Raw genomic sequence first — 15,955 nt, forward strand, 5'->3', positions numbered from 1 at the left:
AAAAGCTTGCCTGTATCCCCAGCTAATCCACTTACCTGAGGAACAGTTGGAGGATGCAAATTCTACTTTTTGGGAATTCCTATTTGACAGTGGCTGCTACCTTTCTGTAGCAAAATGTTTTCCCTAGCAGTTGAGTTGCCTGTTTGATTTCTGAGACTTGATACACTCTTATTCTTGTTGCATTTTTTAAAAAATTGTATTTATTTATTTGAGAGAGAGAGCATGAGCAGGCAGGAGAGGCAGAGGCAGAGGGAGAAGAAGACTCCCCACTGAGCAGGGAGCCCCACCCAGGTCTCACTCCCAGGACTGCGGGATTATGACCTGAGCTGAAGGCAGATATGCTTAACCAACTGAGCCACCCAGGCACCCCTATTCTTGTTGCAGTCTTTTGGGGTTTTTTGTTTTCATTAAGTTTTTATTTTAATTCTAGTGTAGTTAACATACAGTGTTATGTTAGTTTCAGGTGTACAGTATAGTGATTCACCAGTTCCATACATTACCCGGGGCTCATCACAAGTGCCCTCCTTCATCCCCATCACTTATTTCCCCCATCCCTCCTCCACCCACCTCCCCTCTGATAACTACCAGTCTATTCTCTATAGGTAAGAATTTGTTTTTTGGTTTTTCTCTCTTTTTTTAAAAAAAAATTTGTTTCTTAAATTCCACATATGAGTAAAATCATATGGTATTTTACTGCTGACTCTGCTGACTTATTTTGCTTAGCATAATACTCTCTAGCTCCATCCATGTTGTTGCAAATGGCAAGATTTCATATTTTTTATAGCTGAATAATATTCCCTTCTGTATATATACTACATATTTATCCATTCATCTATCGATAGGTATTTGGGCAGCTTCTATAGTTTGGCTATTGCAAATAATGCTGCAATAACTTTTTTTGAATATTTTTTTTTGTATTTTTTAGGTAGATAGTGTGATAGTGTGATTACTGGATCACAAGGTAGTTCTATTTTTAACTTTTTGAGTAACCTCGATACTGTTTTCCACATCTGCATTCCTACCAACAGGGCAAGGTGGTTCGTTTTTTCCCATATCCTTGCCAACACTTGTTTCTTGTGTTTTTGATTTTAGCCATTCTGACAGGTGTGAGGTGATATCTCATTGTAGTTTTGATTTGCATTTCCCCAGTGATGAGTGATATTGAGCATCTTTTCCTATGTCTTTTGGCCATCCTGTATCTCTTCTTTAGGGAAATGTCTGTTCGGGATCCCTGGGTGGCTCAGTGGTTTAGCACCTGCCTTCAGCCCAGGTATGATCCTGGAGTTCTGGGATTGGGTCCCATGTCCGGCTCCCTGCGCGGAGCCTGCTTCTCCTTCTGCCTGTGTCTCTGCCTCCCTATCTCTCTCTCTCTCTCTCTGTGTCTATCATGAATAAATAAATAAAATCTTTAAAAAAAAAGAAATGTCTATTCATGTCTTCTGTTTATTTTTTAAAAAATTTATTTATTCATGAAAGACACAAAAAGAGAGGCAGAAACATAGACAGAGGGAGAAGCAGGATCCCCCCAGGGAAGCCCAACCTGGGATTTGATCCTAGGACCCCAGGGCCATGACCTAAGCCAAAGGCAGACACTCAACCACTGAGCCACCGAGGTGCACCCCCTGCTCATTTTCTAAGTTGGATTATTTGGTTTTGGGTTTTGAGTTCTGTAAATTCTCTGTATATCTTGGATACTAACTCTTCATTGGATATGTCATTTGCAAATATCTTCTTGCATTCTGTAGGTTGCCTTTTAGTTTTGTTGATTGTTTCTTTTGCTGTGCAGAAGCTTTTTATTTTGATGTAGTACCAATAGTTTATTTTTGCATTTATTTCCCTTGCCTCAGGAAACATATCTAGAAAATTGTTGCTATAGCCAATGTCAGAGAAATTACTGCCTGTGTTTTCTTCTAAGATTTTTATGGTTTCATGTCTCACATTTAGGTCCTTAATTCATTTTGAGTTTATTTTTGTGCATGGTGTAAGAAAGCGGTCTAGTTTCATTCTTCTGTATGTGGCTATCCTCTAGTTGCATTCTCTACATGTTTAATTCCAATGGGAAATTATTTCAGATAGTTAGTCATCTGCAAGTTTACTTAAAACTGTTGTGCCTTGAAAAACCAGTATCTAAGTGGCTGTAAAACTCCTTTAACTCATCACAGTTACTACTACCATGTATATATGTCAATCTTTTTACTTTTTTAACCTCCATAAGTCTTCCCAGCAACTATATGAGGTGGACCAGCTACTCATGCTCCTGTTTTTTTTTTCCAGCTATATTAAGTGACAGATCACTAGCTGTAGAACCAAGCCAAATAAGTGCCACAGTTTGCTTATGAATGTGTATTTATGAATAATTTTCAAGCTGGGGTTGCTGTTTGGAAGTGTGCAAAGCCAATTACAGGGTAGAGGGCCTGGGTACTTTGAAGGGAATCCATTGTCAGGGCCTCAGTTCATGTGGTCTAAAATCCATCTTCTTGAGAATATGTGTGCAGGTCCTTTTTCCTAATGTCCTTCTCCCACTTTGCTAAAGGAATGCTACCTCTCTCCTGTCCCACTATGGTGGACTAACCTGAGGTTCAAAAACCTGTGGGGAACCAAACAATGGGACAGTTTGGACTATTGGTTTGGGTATTAAGAACATAATGAAGAAAGCAAGTAAATAGCCCTAATGATTTGATTAAACAACTTTTTATTAAGTGTGGCGGTCTCCTTTTCCATCCTGGCAGCAAGAGTGTAGGAGAACTTAAATGGCCTGTTGGTTAATAGAAAAGTAAAAGTAATTTTGATGATAGATCGCTGTGCAAGTCTCAGCACATAACTGAGAAGGAGCCAGAGGAATTGAGTAACGTTGCTCTAATGAAACTTTCTCCATTCTTATTAATTAACTTATACAAACAAGTTTTCCTGGCGCATAAATTTATAAAAATAAAAAAAATTGATGTTTACCCTTCACTGGTTCTAGTAATAAACAATCTTTCTCTGCAGATTACATGAACTAGCTGGAAAACCCCAGGCTTTCTTAACATTCTTCTAGAAATACAGAGGTGCATTTCCCACAAAATGTTACTCCCAATAGTAAATCTTTTTCAAAATTCATCATATTTCCTGTTTTCATCCGTTGTGGTCTAGTGACTATAATTATAACCCAATGAGAAAAGATGCAAATATTTAGAGACATTGTCACAGGGAAAATTTTTTTTAATTAAATGTCCATTTATAAACTTAATTTTTATGCAGAGAGGTATTTATTAACCTCACCATTAATGCAATACACATTAACACAAAACACAAAACATTCTCTACTTAGAATATTAAGATGTAAGTATGTGGGAATGAAAAGAAAAATTCAAAAAGGAAAAAAGATTGACTTCGGATTGAGACTATTGAACAGTTTGTTTTTCCAGTGTGACGGTAGGTTGTCAATGGCTCTGATAGACTGTTGGATACAGTGAATTACATCTTCGGCAGTCATTGAAACTGATGCAACATTTATATATCTATATAAAAATATGTGATACATTTAAAAAATTTAAGGAATGTCTGGGCAAAAATGTTTAGTTATCACTGATCTGGACAGAAGATCAGGTGTCTTGAGGATAAGCACAGTCATGTGTCTCCCATGTATTTGCCTTGTTTTCCCAGTTTGACCTTGTGTGCGTCAATGCTTGGATGCTGGACCTCACGCAAGCCGTCCTAAATCTGGGCTTCTTGGCTGGAGCCTTCACCTTGGGCTATGCAGCAGACAGGTAGGCACGGATAGGACAGCCATTGAGAGCACGAGAACATGATGCAAACGTGTAGAGATGAAAATGTTTTATGTTAACCATTAGAAAACTATTTTTGCTAAACTTGAAAAAAATTTTTAATTTCTCTACTTGTGACATTCATGCTTATTTGGTTAGGCGAATTCTTGTTCAACTCTATCTCCTTACTCCTTGAACTGTATCAGTGGATGGGGCTGCTCCCAGTTGACCTGAAGGCATCTGAGTGGAAACACACACCAGCAAGGCAGTCACTTCATTGTGCAAATGGCTGGCTGGCTGAACGCTGCAGAGTCAATTGCATGTGCTCCCATAGCTCACTGGTTGTGTCTGATTTAGTCAGAGTCAGCCCTTTCCAAATATGTTTCATTTAAATGTTTAAATTTTTTAAAAAATAAATCATTGTATTTTATGTTACAAGTTAAAAACTCTGCAAAAAAAGAGTTTTTCCAAAGATCATTAAAAATTTTTTACCTACTATTTAACATCCATAAATATACCAGCTAATGGGAGACACAGTGAATATATATATTGAGGACAATCAGGCTTTCTATTCAAATATTCCTGTTTTAAACATTCTTGATGTTTGTTATTGTATTCATATTTAACTCTTCCTTTATACCAATTCTAACTATGAAAACACATGCCATAATTTAATTATTGCTTCTAGACCCCTTAGGACAGGGGTAGGCAAGCCTTGGCCATTGACCGTGTCTGGCTGACGATCAGACGATCACTCTGGTCACTCTAGCCCAGCCTAGGTGCGTCCTTGTGCCTGTGCTTGTGGTGCGCAGTGCAGAGGGTCCCACTTGGAGAATGGGCCACTGCAATTAATTAGCTCATTGGAGGCAATTAAATGCCCCAAATGCTTTAGCCAATAGACAGTCGGAGTGTGACCAGACTAGGATTTCAAAGTGAAATCCTTTGGTTTCTTTTTCTGCTCCTTCACCTATCTTAGTTTTCTCTTGCAGCCCCCTGCCACCCTCCTCTGCATGGGCCTTTCTCCTTAATCCTTGTGTCCGATGCTCTTTCCCTGTCTATTATCCATGTCTTTTTCTGTGGCTTCTTCTTATACCCTTTCCCATTTGTCTTTCTTTTCTTAATCTCCGCACACATCACTTTCTCTCCTAGCCGGCTACGACCCGCAAGGGAGCCATGTATTTTCAACATGTATTTCTGATTTAAACATCCTAGGTTTAGCTGCTTCTGCATGTTTCTCACAATCAGTAAACACATCTCCAAACAAAAGTAACTCAACTAAAGAAGGGAGGCTCTTCCTACCTGTGTCTAGCAGGGGACCGAGTGGCTGTCCTCCGAGATGACTCAATGCTCTAGAGAGGAAGACAGACCTATGAATGATCCTGCCTCACTGCCAGGCCAGCCACTGTCGGCTCCTTCTCTCCTTTAAGTCGTTGAAGGAAAAGACAAGAAATGATTTAATAGGCCATATATCTAGGAGAGGACAGTGTAGGAAGTATAGACAGTGAATTTTAAACCTAGATAAACTAGGACTACTTCTGTCTCCACTCCGCTGACCAGAGCAAGATGCTGCATGTGCGAATTTGGCAGGAATTTCTCTGAGAAAATGTTTTTGAATCACGACTCTTAAGGGTCATGGATGACAAACTTCCACCAGCCGATAATTTGGCACAGCTATTGCGAACCATTTAACACCAGAATCCCAGAATATCACACACAATAATGTGTGTCCTTTGCCTATGCTTTTAATAATAATCCTGTAAACAGTGAGGATAAAATGCAGAACTTAAGAACAGTTCACATTGATTGTGAACTTCATAGTTTGTAAGGAGCTTTCACATCAGCATCTCATTTGAGCCTCTACAACCTCATTGTAGAAAGAGGCGGGGGGAATAACCCACAAGCGAACAAACAAAATATGAGTCTTAGATTAACGAAGAGAGGGACCTGAGATCGTAGGGCTGGCTCATGGTTCAGCCAAGATTGAAGCCTGGGTCTGGGGCTTTCTCCTTTTCTCCTTCCCACTCCACTTGCAAAGATGCTATCAGCTGTCAGAGCTGTGCCACCAAGGAAACTGTTTGTGATAGAGAGCATCATCTTTTTGAAAATCACATTTCCATTCTGTGCTTTACATTTTGACATGTCGTTTCAGAGGCATATGCTCTTATTTTCCCTGGTTTTGCTATAAAACAAAATGTAGAATTTCCAACAAACCTGTACCTGGTAGTAATGCAATCTTAAAAACAAAATTCGTATACTTAACCTCTCTTAACAATGCTTCTAATGATAGTCTTTCTCATTGTGTCAATGGAAGCGTTGAAGGTGACTTCTTCCTCTCTCTTTCTCAAAAAGGTATGGCCGACTAGTCATTTACCTAATATCCTGTTTCGGTGTTGGCGTCACCGGTGTTGTGGTGGCATTTGCACCAAATTTCCCTGTGTTTGTGGTCTTCCGCTTCCTACAAGGTGTGTTTGGAAAGGGGACATGGATGACCTGTTACGTGATTGGTAAGACATTGCTATGCCTTGTGTCTCTGTGATGCCAGGGGCAGGTGGTTGGGAGGGGCCAGCCAATCAGCCCTCCTCAGGCTCATATGTAGAGGCTTGGCGGCTGCCACAGTAAGGACCTCTGCAAATAGGAAGATGCAGGGGTGAAATTCTGACTCAGGAAATTAAAATGCCACTTTGTCAAATATGGAATATCACAAAGTACTTGGGTGAAACACTTTCTAGTACTGCTATACTGCTAGCACGTTATTGCTTTGCTTTATCAGAGATTTTTTTAAAGATTTTATTTATTTATTCAAGAGGGAGACACAGAGAGAGGCAGAGACATAAGTAGAGGGAGAAGCAGGCTCCCTGCGGGGAGCCTGATGCAGGACTCAATCCCAGGATGCTGGGATCAGGACCTGAGCCGAAGACAGATGCTCAACCACTGAGCCACCCAGGCATCCCTATCAGAGATTAATTTCTATAAAAATTTTAGCAGTTCCTTGTAACATTTTTAAAGTATTTTCTGTGTATTTCTGTGAAAGGGTTGAGATTACATTCCTGTGTTCTCAAATATTATTTCTTAATTCTCCTTTTGTTCAAATGGAGAACTTTTTACCATGAAGATCTGACCTACAAATGAGAAGTTCATTTGTGAACCTCTGCTCTCTTCCATAACTAGAAAGTTTGACCTTCTAGGTATAAAAGAAAGAAAATCTTGAGGTTGCGCTTTGCTAATTTTATTGGGAAAAGTCCTGGCTGCTACTTTGGTTCTGTTTCTAGTGATGTCCAGCTACCTATTCTAAGGGCCATGGTGGATTTGTGAGCAGGGAGACACAAAAGCACCTTTTTGATTATTGCTCCAGATTGTTAGGCTTCTGGTCCCTTCCATTACTCCTAGACAATCCCTCTCCAAGCAGTGCCCACTTTGGGGACTCTTTGAAAAACCCTTTTATGGACAAGGAAGGAAAGAGTGCTGGAAGGTTGCCTGTCGCTGGCTGGCGCAGAAGGGATAACTTTAGAATATGAAGGAGATTTGAGTCTAGGTGAGTTTTCAAAGTTGTAATCTTAGGACACAACTAAGATAGCATATCCCAGGATGATCGGAATAGAATAGATGACAAATAGAAATGGATGAATTTGGGGGGGGGGGGGCGGTGGGAGAAGGGGAGGGATGCCAGCAGTAAAATTCCCCATGTGATTTTTAAAGAAATATCACATAAATGGAAAGCCCAGCATTGTGGAAAAAAGAATCATCATTTGATGAAAACTGTGTTGTGATCTTTAAAAAATTATTTGTAGAATTATAATGTTCATAAATGCTCATAAATAATCTCTTTTATAATATGCAAATCTTTAGAGATACCATGATAGAAAACTAGCCAGCTTATTTTATTTCTGTGTTGATAAAATAGTCATCATTTAAGCTTTCTTAAAACCAACACATATGTTCTTTGTATACTTAGGAGGGTATTGGGCTGGGTGTGTGGGATGAATGTGGCATGTGCTTGCCGATAACTGGCAGAGAAGAGAGTGAGCAGAAAGCACGGCTCCAGCACGTATGGAAGCCTTCGTACCTTTAAGAGTTCTGTAGCATCCTAGCAATGCTGATGGATATGACAGATGTAACATCTCTCTGTTTGTTTATTTTGGAGCTGATCTTGAGCTTCCCTAACTTCTGTTTGTTTTCCTTCAGTAACAGAAATAGTAGGTTCAAAGCAAAGGAGAATTGTGGGAATAGTGGTCCAAATGTTCTTCACTCTTGGAATCATCATTCTCCCTGGAATTGCCTACTTTATCCCAAATTGGCAAGGGATTCAGCTAGCCATAACGCTGCCCAGCTTTCTCTTCCTCCTTTATTACTGGTAAAGTGGTTTTGGTCATTATTGAATTTATTCTTATTCCACAGAAATGTAGAATCTACGCTTTTAAACCACCATGAAAGTGAAAGCAACTACAGAGATTTCCTGACATCTCCAGAGTGACTATGGGCTTTGGGAATTTCTAGAAAATTTGAGAATTTATAGAGATTATTATTTGACTAATTGTCATAATTAAAATAATTTAATAAAGTACCCAAACATAAAATTCTAAATAGAGTATTAATTATGCTTTGTTATTTTATAATATCTTCATGAACCCTTTAAGGCAACAAACCATATCTGCCAATATTTCAGCTTGCAAATTAAATGCAATGAGATCTGTTTGCTTTTCTGTGTTTTCTATTAAGCAAGTTAATATTATTCAGGAGTCTTCTGAGGAATAAGAAAATGTTAAGAGCATGAGAAAATTAAGTTATCAGAAAGCTACAGGTTATATGCATTTGACTCATACTGAAGTCAATGTATTTTGATCATTTCTCTAATTTAATTTTAATATATGGGGAAATCAGCTTACATGAATTGAGTCTTCACTTCTTCCTAAATGCTCATTAAATCCCAGTTCTTTTCATATGTGTAATCAAGGACGCTATGCTCTAGGACAGCCTGGTCTTACAAGAGCAATGTACTATTGGTTATTTTTATTAGGACCAGTGACCTAGTTATCAAGTGAACATTTTTTCCTTCCATTATAAATTTTCTGAGATAATCTGTGTTTCAGAGAGCACATTCTAAACTCTCAGAATCCCCTAAACTTGTACCTACTCACAAGATCTATTTTGATAGAGAAACTCAAGTCATTAATTTTTAGCTTTTGAAATTACCAAACATAACTCAAAAAAGTCTTCTTCTTGCCAGGGTGGTTCCTGAGTCTCCCCGCTGGCTGATTACTCGGAAGAAAGGGGATAAAGCCTTAAAAATTCTGAGGAGCATTGCCAAATGCAATGGGAAATATCTGTCACCAAATTACTCGGAGGTAATCTTATTTATTACTAGTAACAAACATTGTTAAAGTGGATGAATTAATTTGTCTCTTATGCACATATTATTGAGCAGCTGACTTAATCATTTTAGTTTGGCTTTTAAAAAGGAAAAAAAGAAAAACCCTTGGGAAGAATCACAAGGTGTACTAAAGAAGACATGGTTGTGGAGCTGTGATAACAAGAGTTGAGGTCAACTGGTAGCTTGGTCCATGTGTCAATAGTTGTATCATGTTACTTGAATTATTATACTTACTATAATTCCATACTATAAAGTCATTCATTCATCTTAAGTTACACAAACTATAAATCTTCTCTTGACATTCAGTGTAGTCTGAAAATTTGTCTTTAAATGTAGTCTTGGAATACAAGACTTATTTAATTGAGAGTGAATGAGAGTGTGAGCAACAATGTAATATTCAGCCTTTAGACTTACAGGTGCTGCTGGCCTACCTTCCCCCTGTCCCTTATTTTCTTCCTCCATTTTTTTTTCTTTTTTCCACCAAAGGCTTTTTGGGTGTTTCTGTATCATTACACTAAGATAAATGGTGGAGACTCATTCTTTGCTCTTTGGAGGATTTGCTATGCCTTTGAAAACATACAGATATATTTGAGGTAACAACCAAATAATTAGAAAAAAATATATAAAGATATATGGCAATGCTTTACTGCAAAGACTAAGTGAAGGTGGAATGACAGAAGGCTTATTTTAGAAGGAATATTAGAGAAGAATTTTCAGAAGATATGAATCTTTGATATAAACCTTGAGAATATTAGGTTGCTAACATCGATTTTTTTTGTAGCCCTTAGTTGGTTTTGATAGAACGTTCTGATTAAAAAAAAAAAAAGCTTTGTTAGTTTTAATGTCATGTCCCCAACCTCAGAGATACTTGGATTTCTACCTTTTTCCTTCACGCTTACATTCAGCAGCAAGCAGTAGCCTCTGTGATCATAGAGGTTTCAACTGACCAATCAACATTGGATTATGATGATGTACCTAGGGGTGTGCAGATCATACACTATGTGATAAAGATAAAACATGATCTATTTTAACCATGAAGATGAGTCAATCCTTGTTTTCCTTTGAGCACATTTGGGCTATGGATTCTTTTTAAGGAAAAAATACCCTGCTGCCCTCTCCCCTTGCTTTCATTACATTAACCTTTGTCTTTGCAAACTGGATCGAATGTATGATAATCTTCCCTCAGTTTTAATAGTCCAATAAATATATTTGTTCTTCGTTCAGCAGTATCCTGAAGATGTTGTATGAGTAGCTAAGCATATGGCAGATCTACATCAAAGTTTTAAAAATAGAGAAAAAAACAGTGTGTGCCAATGGCTTGTGAAGAAAAATGCCACTTAACTAGGCATGCGGTGTGTTATCGTGAGTACTGCTGAAAGGCCATGGGATGATTCCCAGAAGCAGCTGCTCTTACATGTCCTGTGGTGTCCAGTTCAGCGCTGCTCCTGTAGACCCACTGAGCCACTTCCAATTCATGAGCACTCTAGAGACATTTCAAAGGGGAAGTAGTTTAATGCTCTACATGGTAGTGCTTGTAAAGGATCATGGATGGTGGATCCAGTGGCTTCCAAGACATGTTAGCTCTGGTTTTAAGCAGTTAGATGATCCCCATTTGAAACTCAAGTTTGAAGTCAGACGTGAGTTTAGCGCCCTCGCCACCACTGTCCAGTGATGATTGCACATTGTGATTGGCTGATAAGCTTTCTTCAGTCTTTAGTCTGTAAGTTCCTGTTCTTTTCTTTTTCTTGCAACCTTGGTAGTAAAGAATACTAAGGTTTCTTTCTGTCTTTTGTTTCTGTAGACTTTTCTGCAGTCTAACTTTGGTTGATTACATCCTTAGGATCCTTTTATTTTTATTTTTATTTTTATTTATTTATTTATTTATTTTTATTGGTGTTCAATTTACCAACATACAGAATAACCCCCAGTGCCCGTCACCCAATCACTCCCACCCCCGCCCTCCTCCCCTCTACCACCCCTAGTTCGTTTCCCAGAGTTAGCAGTCTTTACGTTATGTCTCCCTTTCTGATATTTCCCACACATTTCTTCTCCCTTCCCTTATATTCCCTTTCACTATTATTTATATTCCCCACATGAATGAGAACATATAATGTTTGTCCTTCTCCGACTGACTTACTTCACTCAGCATAATACCCTCCAGTTCCATCCACGTTGAAGCAAATGGTGGGTATTTGTCATTTCTAATAGCTGAGTAATATTCCATTGTATACATAAACCACATCTTCTTTATCCATTCATCTTTCGTTGGACACCGAGGCTCCTTCCACAGTTTGGCTATCGTGGCCATTGCTGCTATAAACATCGGGGTGCAGGTGTCCCGGCGTTTCATTGCATCTGTATCTTTGGGGTAAATCCCCAACAGTGCAATTGCTGGGTCGTAGGGCAGGTATATTTTTAACTGTTTGAGGAACCTCCACACAGTTTTCCAGAGTGGCTGCACCAGTTCACATTCCCACCAACAGTGTAAGAGGGTTCCCTTTTCTCCGCATCCTCTCCAACATTTGTTGTTTCCTGCCTTGTTAATTTGCCCCATTCTCACTGGTGTGAGGTGGTATCTCATTGTGGTTTTGATTTGTATTTCCCTGATGGCAAGTGATGCAGAGCATTTTCTCATATGCATGTTGGCCATGTCTATGTCTTCCTCTGTGAGATTTCTGTTCATGTCTTTTGCCCATTTCATGATTGGATTGTTTGTTTCTTTGGTGTTGAGTTTAATAAGTTCTTTATAGATCTTGGAAACTAGTCCTTTATCTGATATGTCATTTGCAAATATCTTCTCCCATTCTGTAGGTTGTCTTTTAGTTTTGTTGACTGTATCCTTTGCTGTGAAAAAGCTTCTTATCTTGATGAAGTCCCCATAGTTCATTTTTGCTTTTGTTTTTCTTGCCTTCGCGGATGTATCTTGCAAGAAGTTACTGTGGCCGAGTTCAAAAAGGGTGTTGCCTGTGTTCTTCTCTAGGATTTTGATGGAATCTTGTCTCACATTTAGATCTTTCATCCATTTTGAGTTTATCTTTGTGTATGGTGCAAGAGAGTGGTCTAGTTTCATTCTTCTGCATGTGGATGTCCATTTTTCCCAGCACCATTTATTGAAGAGACTGTCTTTCTTCCAGTGGATAGTCTTTCCTCCTTTATCGAATATTAGTTGACCATAAAGTTCAGGGTCCACTTCTGGGTTCTCTATTCTGTTCCATTGATCTATGTGTCTGTTTTTGTGCCAGCAAGACACAAGAGTCCAGGGCCAGATGGCTTCCGGGAATTTTATCAAACGTTTAAAGAAGAAACCATACCTATTCTCCTAAAGCTGTTTGGAAAGATAGAAAGAGATGGAGTACTTCCAAATTCATTCTATGAGGCCAGCATCACCATAATTCCAAAACCAGACAAAGACCCCACCAAAAAGGAGAATACAGACCAATATCCCTGATGAACATGGATGCAAAAATTCTCAACAAGATACTGGCCAATAGGATCCAACAGTACATTAAGAAAATTATTCACCATGACCAAGTAGGACTTATCCCCGGAACACAAGGGTGGTTCAACACCCGTAAAACAATCAATGTGATTCATCATATCAGCAAGAGAAAAACCAAGAACCATATGATCCTCTCATTAGATGCAGAGAAAGCATTTGACAAAATACAGCATCCATTTCTGATCAAAACTCTTCAGAGTGTAGGGATAGAGGGAACATTCCTCAACATCTTAAAAGCCATCTACGAAAAGCCCACAGCAAATATCATTCTCAATGGGGAAGCACTGGGAGCCTTCCCCCTAAGATCAGGAACAAGACAGGGATGTCCACTCTCACCACTGCTATTCAACATAGTACTGGAAGTCCTAGCCTCAGCAATCAGACAACAAAAAGACATTAAAGGCATTCAAATTGGCAAAGAAGAAGTCAAACTCTCCCTCTTCGCCGATGACATGATACTCTACATAGAAAACCCAAAAGTCTCCACCCCAAGATTGCTGGAACTCATACAGCAATTCGGTAGCATGGCAGGATACAAAATCAATGCCCAGAAATCAGTGGCATTTCTATACACTAACAATGAGACTGAAGAAAGAGAAATGAAGGAGTCAATCCCATTTACAATTGCACCCAAAAGCGTAAGATACCTAGGAATAAACCTAACCAAAGATGTAAAGGATCTATACCCTCAAAACTATAGAACACTTCTGAAAGAAATTGAGGAAGACACAAAGAGATGGAAAAATATTCCATGCTCATGGATTGGCAGAATTAATATGGTGAAAATGTCAATGTTACCCAGGGCAATATACACGTTTAATGCAATCCCTATCAAAATACCATGGACTTTCTTCAGAGAGTTAGAACAAATTATTTTAAGATTTGTGTGGAATCAGAAAAGACCCCGAATAGCCAGGGGAATTTTAAAAAAGAAAACCATATCTGGGGGCATCACAATGCCAGATTTCAGGTTGTACTACAAAGCTTAGGATCCTTTAATACGAATGACCCTCTGTCTCTTCTATTATTCCCTATCAATTGGGAGGTAGATCTAGAGCTAAATCAGGCTTAGGATTGATACTTCTGGCGATTCTACTCCATAATTGACTTAGTACATTTCCATTGAGAGACACCTTGTGTCTGCCCGTCTCTTCCTTTGTAGTGTTAGCTGCCACAGATCACCGTTGCCTGTGTTTATTAATTCATCAGAGGCTGCAAATGACAATATTCCCATTTTATCATGATTTCTTCATTTATTAGTGGAATACTTCATAAAGACTTCTCCCATCAGTTGTTTGCTGACTCTGAGATACAGTTCTTATAGGCAAGGCAAGATACCTGTGTAATTCTTTCTTTCTTTCCAAAGTAATGAGTTGATTCCCTGCATTCTCCAAAAGCAATCAATGAATTCTATGCTGTGGGGGGTTTGAAGCCTCATTATGAACTCGTGGATTTAAACCTACCTCCTATGACTCAGTCCTTCACAGTTTTTGTAATTTCTTTGTTGGTATTCAAATTGCCCCATCTTTGGACCAACAAGGCTCATCTTTGCTGATTCCAGGGTCCCTCTGCCACATCCCAAGGAGTTCCAGAATGCTTCTTTGCTTATTAGCATGAGGAGATTTTCCAGGCTCATCTCACAGGATCCCACTCTTAGAATCATCTACTTCTCAAAGGGTGCTTTAAGTTTTTAAACACATGTCTTCAGACTGAACCTATCCATCTCCAACCTTTTAAAATGGTATGATGTAAGTAGAAAAGCAAACCTTATGTTTACATAGTCACTTTAAATCTTCTGAGTTCTTTTGCTGGCTTAGCTGGCACCCCCTCTTTCTGGGTATAACCCCAAGGACCCCCATGCCCAAGGCTGATTGCCCAGTGCTCTGCTTTCACTTTTCATAGAAGCCCTTTGCAGTAAATCCTGACTTTTGGAAGAAGTTATTATCATGTAAATTACTCCATCCTCCAAGACTTGTCCCTCACCCTAAGGGTTCCCATCATAGATTGCAGTGAAGCTAGAATGAATTGGGAAGGATCTGCCTAACGCACAGCAGCCCTAAGAGGCCTGGCAGTGATGCTGTCTTCCTGTCTTCCTTAGCCACCTCCCAACCCCATCCTATTCCATCACTGTCATGAGAGATCCTGGTCTATTTTAGGAGGGTCAAAAGACCTAGCTTAAAATAATTCTCTATATTATGGAAGATAGCCTAAATTCACCACAAACTAGGTTTATACCAATCCCCTGAACTTTGTGAATAGAAGGAGGATATGGGAAGAAATAGTTATGGTGGATTTAATTTGCAACATTCACGAGGTAGATTATTCTGAGGATTGGTTGTCCAGTAAATAATCTCAGTTTTATTTCACATGGATGTTACTCGTTTCATGGGCAAATAAACTGTGGCTCTCTGTATTACTGGTCCCTAGGCTTCCCAGCTAGCTTCTGACTTTGTTGAAGCCACAGCTAGAAGCTAGAAATACAAGTGATGAGAATGTAAGGCTCTCTGAATATACCAATAGTCTATTATTCACTGTTAAGAAAAGTCCAAAAATATAAAACCAATACAAATGAGGCAAGTGAGTGGAACTTACAGGAAGTTGAAAAAATTTAGAAAATGGAAAGAATCTAAGTATATAGAAACTGGAGAGAATCAAGGATGGGCTGAGTGCGAAACACAAGGCAGTGACCCAATGCAGAAGGACAATTAGCTCAGACATACACACAGGTGCCTTCGCAAAGTTTAAGGCACACTTGAAAAAATAAAATCAAACTATTGGCAAGTCTACAGTCATTACAGCCCAGGCACAACATAGCACAGTAATGTGTCCTGTTGTCTACAGAGCATCCACAGTTGTCCTCTGACCTGGAGAGTGTGTCAGTGATAGAACTGTTTCCTGCCCTGGCCATCCCCTTAGTTTTGTTCATAAGGCAAGGTTCTCAAATGTTGCAGTCAAATTTTTCTTTGGCATCAGCTTGACATTACTTCCTACCTGTTACTTGTAGTGTGCTATTTCTTGCCTTACATCTAATAAGTTACCAATCAATCCAACTCTCCATGCTCATCCAGTAGGTACATACTAGTACTGTGTGTATGATTACATGATGCACTGGGTGGCAATGCTGGTCTGAAGAGATGGCCATTGCCCTAAAAACTAAGTGTGTGTTTGTCAAAATAGATGAGAAAGTGGGCAAGTGTTTAAGTGTGCTTAGGCTTTTGATAGTAGTAGACTAGGTCTACTGGTAAGTAGTGGAGAGCTGGGATTGTTGTTCAGTGACCATTTCTTATCACAAAGTGGTACAATCTGCGATAGATACCACTGCAATAAATAGATTTCCAGCTC

At 39.2% G+C, this 15,955-nt stretch overlaps 1 protein-coding gene across 2 annotated transcripts in view; it reads left to right on the forward strand.

Moving 5' to 3' along the window:
* SLC22A3 (solute carrier family 22 member 3) overlaps window positions 1-15,955 on the forward strand; it is an 88,702-nt gene that overhangs the window by 38,849 nt on the left and 33,898 nt on the right. For both annotated transcript variants that reach the window (XM_072829929.1, XM_072829919.1), the window contains exons 2-5: window positions 3,646-3,749; window positions 6,096-6,250; window positions 7,929-8,097; window positions 8,971-9,088. In XM_072829929.1, coding sequence (XP_072686030.1) covers window positions 3,646-3,749; window positions 6,096-6,250; window positions 7,929-8,097; window positions 8,971-9,088 — 546 coding nt within the window. The remainder of the gene's footprint in view (window positions 1-3,645; window positions 3,750-6,095; window positions 6,251-7,928; window positions 8,098-8,970; window positions 9,089-15,955) is intronic.

The sequence above is a fragment of the Canis lupus genome, chromosome 1 (genome assembly GCF_048164855.1).
Source record: "Canis lupus baileyi chromosome 1, mCanLup2.hap1, whole genome shotgun sequence".
Classification (NCBI taxonomy): domain Eukaryota; kingdom Metazoa; phylum Chordata; class Mammalia; order Carnivora; family Canidae; genus Canis; species Canis lupus.